The sequence below is a fragment of the Babylonia areolata genome, chromosome 9 (assembly GCF_041734735.1).
Source record: "Babylonia areolata isolate BAREFJ2019XMU chromosome 9, ASM4173473v1, whole genome shotgun sequence".
Classification (NCBI taxonomy): domain Eukaryota; kingdom Metazoa; phylum Mollusca; class Gastropoda; order Neogastropoda; family Buccinidae; genus Babylonia; species Babylonia areolata.
In genome coordinates, this window is record NC_134884.1 from 36,694,345 (window position 1) to 36,700,471 (window position 6,127).

Here is a 6,127-nt window from a genome sequence, read left to right on the forward strand (position 1 = left end):
TTTTTATTCTCTCTGAAAGCAAGGGGGGGGAAAGATATACCACACACATACCCTCCACACCCGCCCACCTTCTCAGTCTCTTTCACAAAGACACTGACACACGCACAAACGTGCGACCGCAGGCATGCAGTCAAGCACCACCCCTACCCCACCACCGGCCCCACACACGTGGCTTGCGCGCGCATAACCATGCATTATAATTATTTGAACTGATAATCATGTAATCATACGGCTGAAGTTGGACTGCTCCACGAGTCAAGACAGTTCTGGAAAATGTTGCTCCCTGTGTTATCTTCCACTAAACGTATGCAGATAAACAAAGAACGTTGATAATGTAATATATAAAAAAAATAACAGCGACATATTTTTTAATTTAAAAAAGTGAAGAAAAAAAAAAGAAACTGAGATACATGAATAAAGAAGGCCATTCAGATGACGATTTCGTCATTTGTGACGTCGCGAGCTGTATGAAATAACCCTGGCGTAATCATAAGGCCTAGTCTGATAAAGTAAGTCTGAAATCAGACTGGCGTCAGTGGACCCAGCATACAGTGTACTGACTTGCATGTGTAGACTTGCATCGTTCTTGAACACACCATCAAAAACGCAGTCATCACAATTCCGGATTTGCCTATTCCCGACTGATTTTCTTATCACTACATCGGTGATCCCGATTTGCCCATTCTCCAGTGTTCTAAGTTGATCTCTCTCTCTCTCTCTCTCTCTCAAGGAGGAAGGCCACAAAATGGTTAAGACACTCGTCTGTCCCGTCAATACAGAGTCGATCCGTGAGGGTCTGGGTTCGAATCCCACTCTTGCCCATAGTTTCTCCCACGTTTGACTGGAAAATCAAACTGAGGGTCTAGTCGTTCGGATAAGACGATAAAGCGAGGCCCGTGTACAGCACGCACTTAGCGCACTGAAAAAAAAAAAAAAAGAATCCATGGCAACGACAGAGTTGTCCCGTCTGGCAAAATTCTGTCAGAAGAGAAAATCCACTTGGTTAGGTACACACACACACACACACACACACACACACACACACATATATATATATATATATATATATATATATATATATATATATATATATATGTATGTATGTATGTATATATATACATGAACTCAAGGCCTGGCTAAGCGCGTTGGGTCATGCTGCTGGTCAGGCATCTGCCTAGCAGATGTGGTGTAGAGTATGTCAGCGGTGGATTTGTCCGAACGGTCTGACGCCTCTTTGAGAAACCGTGAAACTCTCTCTCTCTCTCTCTCTCTCTGTGTGTGTGTGTGTGTGTGTGTGTGTGTGTGTGTGTGTGTGTGTGTGTGTGTGTGAACGAGCGCAGCACCATGTCATGTTGGACAAATCTTGTCAGCGAAATAAAAGATGTTTTCTTTTTTTTGAATGTCTGTGAAACCTTTTTCTCATTTTTTCCCCTCAAAAAGGCAACTTTGCAATTGTGACCATATCATCATCATCATTTATTATTTGTTGGTTCCGGAGTAGCAGCCTTAATTTTTACACCCCCACGTTGATTTTTACCCCGGAGTCAAAACTGGCTGGCCCAGATTAGCTCCCGGGGTCTGTGTAGACTAACTTGGAATGACCCCAGTAAGTAAGCTTCAGCAAGTCACAACTGTCCCCAGTTAGCTTGATTTTACCCCTCCCCGTAATGGATAAATGGGTCATTCTAGGCCGGCTAACCTGTATTGACTCCCGATGGTAAGTTCAGCCCGTTTAGAATCAATACAGGCTATTAAAGTAACGCTCAGCTACGTTTGCGTCCGTTAAGTTATAACGTGAGCGAGGAGAGGGGTGGCGGTCAGAAAAGGTTAGTCCAGAACGAACTCTCGCCCCGCCGCCCCCTTTTCTTGTTTTCATCAGACTGAGTCATAAAAAGGTAGAAAGAGGGCAATTAAGAAAAAAAAAATGTTGGTCGGGGGGTGTGTGTGTGTGGAGGGGGCGGCAGGAGGAAGGCGGGGGGGTGTCAACTTCGACTAGCCACTACTGACTGCCCAGACTGACTGAATGACCTCGTGGTAAAACCCCTCACTAGGAGGGAAGGGTGAAGAGAAGGGGGGCGGGGGGGGGGGGGGGGGGCGGTTGCGGGGGAAGAGGGGGCGTGGGGGGTAGGGGGGGGGGGGTGGCAGTTTGAGGCTGTTACACCGGAAGCACTCATTTCGTGATCAGTTTTGTTTTCCGAACACTCGCTTCAAGCTAGATGCTCAAGAAGTCTGCTGAACGTACTAGTACCAGCAGTACATCTTCCGTCACAGCCGGAGTTCAGTCACGGTGTCACTTTTGTGGCAGCCTGGTAGGAGGGAGGGGGTCCCTGTTTCCCCCCAGCTGCTGCGGCTGCTGCTTGGTAGCTGGGTGGTGCCGAAGGGCCATTGTACACGGCGCCGGCGGTTCCAGTCCCGTACTGCGTACCGTACTGCCGCGTGTTCTGGAACAATTAACACAGGCTGACTTAATCTACGGCACATGATCTTGCGCGTATGTCAGTCAACACAGGAACTCAAGTAAACATACGGATACACTGACACACATCCGCCCGCACATAAACAGTAGCGCGCGCACACACACCCACACACACACACACACACACACACACACACAAACCCCACAAACCGGAACCGGCCGTAAACGCGCACACTCACCCATTCAACCACCCCACAACAACACCGTGGCCCACCCCCATCCCCACACACCGATACACTTACCGGCACACACACATCCACCACCACCACCACCACCACCACCCCACACCCCCTTCACCCCATGTCCCCCACCGCTCCCCACCCACATACTGCGTGCGTGCGTGCGTGCGTGCGTGCGTGCGTGTGTGTGTGTGTGTGTGTGTGTGTGTGTGTGTGTGTGTGTGTGTGTGTTTTCTCAACGTACATAACCGGCAGGCAGCGAGGGAGGCAGTTGGCCAGTCTGTATCAACACCAGACGTTGCCGACGCTGGTATCGGCAGGTGAAGTACACGATCCAGAATATGAGCTTGAGAAGGAGGACCACCGCTAACAGTCTGGAGAATGAAACAGCTGTTCGTTGGTATACAGAGAGAGACAACAACAACAACAACAAAAACAATGTGATAAGAAACTCTAGGGAGAGCTGGACAGTACAAGGTCTTCAGAGAAGAACAACAACAACAATCACAACAACAACAATTCAATAATAATAAAAGAAGTAGAAGTAGAGAAGGTGTATGTTCGTACGCACTAGACATGCAGACATGGACACATCGCCTACATACACGGACAGACAGACAGACAGATAGACATACACACACACGCACGCGCGCAAACACACACACACACACACACACACACACACACACTCGGAACACTATAACACCAGCAAGGCAAATCTGCAGCCCCGAAATTAAAGGAAAGCTAAGGTGGTTAAGTGGTTATGCACCCGACTAAAAAATGAGTGTCCACTGCATGGTTCGATTCCCCCATACGGACCTGGATTTTTTTTTCTCCCCCTCCACTAGACGTTCACTGGTGGTCTGGACGCTAGTCATTCGGATGAGACGATAAACCCAGGTCCCCGTGTGCATATGCTCTTGGCGCACAGAGATTGATATAGAAAAATCCACTGTGGTGTTCACACAGAGAAGTGTTATGTGATCATCATGCAATTCAGCATTGGAGAATTAGTCCAAGATATAAACAAGTCTTTTAATCTGTCTTAACATACCATCAATCATTGAATATACAGTTTTCTTTTTTTTTCTTTTTTCTTTTTTTTCGTGGCTGGGGAAAGGATATTATCGTCATATTCGCTGCAGTCCTCACTGAATTTTTAATTTTTGTCCTGGGGTCATTTTTGGCAGTGCCAAGTCTGATTTAACATTCGCGGATATATATATATATATATATATATATATATATATATATATATATATATATATATATATATATATATAATGAATGTCTTCCACGAATACGGGCGAATTTGGGGGCAATATTTCACTCTCTGAGTGGAAGTTGAGTTATTCCGAAACATACTACGTGTAATATAAATGCGCCTAAAAAACAAGACAAAAAACACAAACAAATATATAAAACAAAAAAAGACGAAAACCAGAGGAAAGCATACTCACAGGTATAGATAAGTGTAGTCGTCGTCCGCCATTGTGGAGCAAAAAAAACAAGCCTCCTGTAAAAGCTAATGATAAATTGAAGTTAACAATAAAGTTTACAATAAAGTGACTGTGTTCAGATGTTCTTCTGCTGGGGCCGTGCCGTTGTCAAGCCGAGGTTTCGTAGTTCGCCGAGTTGGTCAGTGAAATCCTGGGTAAGGTACTTTTGGAGAGCAAAGCTATCACTGTCAGCTTGAAAGAAGGGTATACCTACTGTGTCGTTGACGGGAAAAACACGACTGTCACGATGGGTGCAGCGTTATCATAGCTGAGGTAGGTGCAGTTTTCGTCAAGTGTGTTATCTCGACATGGACAGTGGGTGTCAGCGATTGGCTGGTTTTGTTTAACTAATAGAAGGAAGTTCGGTCTGTCATCGCTGACATGTAGCCTTTATCATCGGTGTAATGTGAGGTGTTATCAGCTACGGGTGTCACGGGTTTGTAAGTCCATGGCTATATTACTTGTATCATTTTTTTTTTTTTTTAATTCATTTAATTTGTTTTCGATTATTTTATTAATTTCATTTATTTATTTGTTCTTTCCAGGGTGAATTATTTTTCTCAACAGCCGGTCTCCCTTCACACAGGTCACACACAAACTATTCAAATCCATCCACAAGATAAAGGTGTATCCAGACACACAGTGTGTGAATGTGTGAATGGAGGAGGAGGTATGTCGGAGTGCGGGGACAAGGGGCAGGGAGTAGGAGAGAGAGAGAGAGAGAGAGAGAGAGAGAGAGAGAGATGGTATGTGTTTATATGTGTGTTAATGTAGGTGTGAGCGCGCGCGTGTGTGTGTGCGTGTGTACGAAAGCGTTTAATATTTAGCTATTGAATAGGACAGTAAAATATCACGACCATAAAAGCGTGTGCGTTTTGTTGCTTTATTTATCGCCATTTTATCGTATCGCTAAAGTAGAAATAGTACAACATTTTACAGAACAGGATATTTCATTTCAAAAGGATCCCCAACAACAACAACAACAACAACAACAACAACACACACACACACACACACACACACTCAAATACAATCTCTGTCTGTCTGTCTGTCTGTCTGTCAGTCTGTCCGTCTGTGCGCGAGCGCGCGCGCGCGCGCGCGCGCGTGTGTGTGTGTGTGTGTGTGTGTGCCGGGTGTGTTTGTGTGTTTGTGTGTGTGTGTGTGTGTGTGTGTGTGTGTGTGACCGTTGAGAGTGGCGGTTCGATAAGAGTGTAGGCGAGAGGGATATCGACGAATCGGATTTGCTCCTTCTTACAGTCTTCTTTTACTACTACCAGTGACAACGATACTGATAGTTACAACGCACTGATATTGACATAACTTTTGTTATGGGCTACACGACCACTGTTTACAGTTCTTGGGATTACGACTGTAGGCTACTTTAAGAAGGAGAAGAAGAAGCAGAACAACAACAACAACAACAACAACGACGACGACGGCGACGACAACGATATTGACCAGAACGTTCCACAGTGACCTACAACAGTGAGAAGAAAAGAAAATCCCCTCAGTTCCGAACAAAACTTCAACCCTTTTAATTATTATACGCGCTATCTCCCCACCCACTCTCCTCCCATTCTCTTTCCCTCTGCCCTCCTCTTCCTCCTCCTCCTCCTTATCATCATCACTGCTGCTCTAGATTTCAGGTCTTAAAATTGTTAACCCCTTGACTACTGAGAACGAGTGAGCTAGTAAGCGAAGAGCTGTTACCCCACTGTGATAAGACTGGGGTTAGAGGTTATGATGTTGGTCACCATTCTTTACATGGACTTAGTCCTCTTAAGATTGCATTATATTTTGTTCATTGAAATAATTGACACCGCTTTTAACGCACACACACACACACACAAAGTACTTCTTGCTTTCTTATTCATGCTAGACTGATCTCGTTGCACCAAGGTCCAGCAATTAGACCGCTGAAGAGTTCCGCGATCATCTTGGACCTTGCGAATGCGCATCGAACTTTTACTCGA

General features: G+C 45.4%; 1 protein-coding gene across 1 annotated transcript; it reads right to left on the reverse strand.

The window, feature by feature from the left end:
- On the reverse strand, positions 1-4,433 carry LOC143285417 (uncharacterized). Its single transcript, XM_076592673.1, has 3 exons — positions 4,116-4,433; positions 2,900-3,029; positions 1-2,441 (listed from the first exon to the last, which is right to left on the reverse strand). The coding sequence occupies exons 1-3, from the start codon at positions 4,145-4,147 to the stop codon at positions 2,283-2,285; spliced, it is 321 nt and encodes a 106-aa protein (XP_076448788.1). The 5' UTR covers positions 4,148-4,433; the 3' UTR covers positions 1-2,282.
- Between the last annotated feature and the right edge of the window lie 1,694 nt (positions 4,434-6,127).

Bases quoted from the DNA above. Each gene is read 5' to 3' on its own strand.
- LOC143285417 (XM_076592673.1), bottom strand. From the start codon at position 4,147: ATGGCGGACGACGACTACACTTATCTATACCT. The intron at 3,030-4,115 runs GTGAGTATGCTT...TTCATTCTCCAG, and splicing joins GACTACACTTATCTATACCT to ACTGTTAGCGGTGGTCCTCC. The intron at 2,442-2,899 runs GTACGTTGAGAA...TAATTGTTCCAG, and splicing joins CCTCGCTGCCTGCCGGTTAT to AACACGCGGCAGTACGGTAC.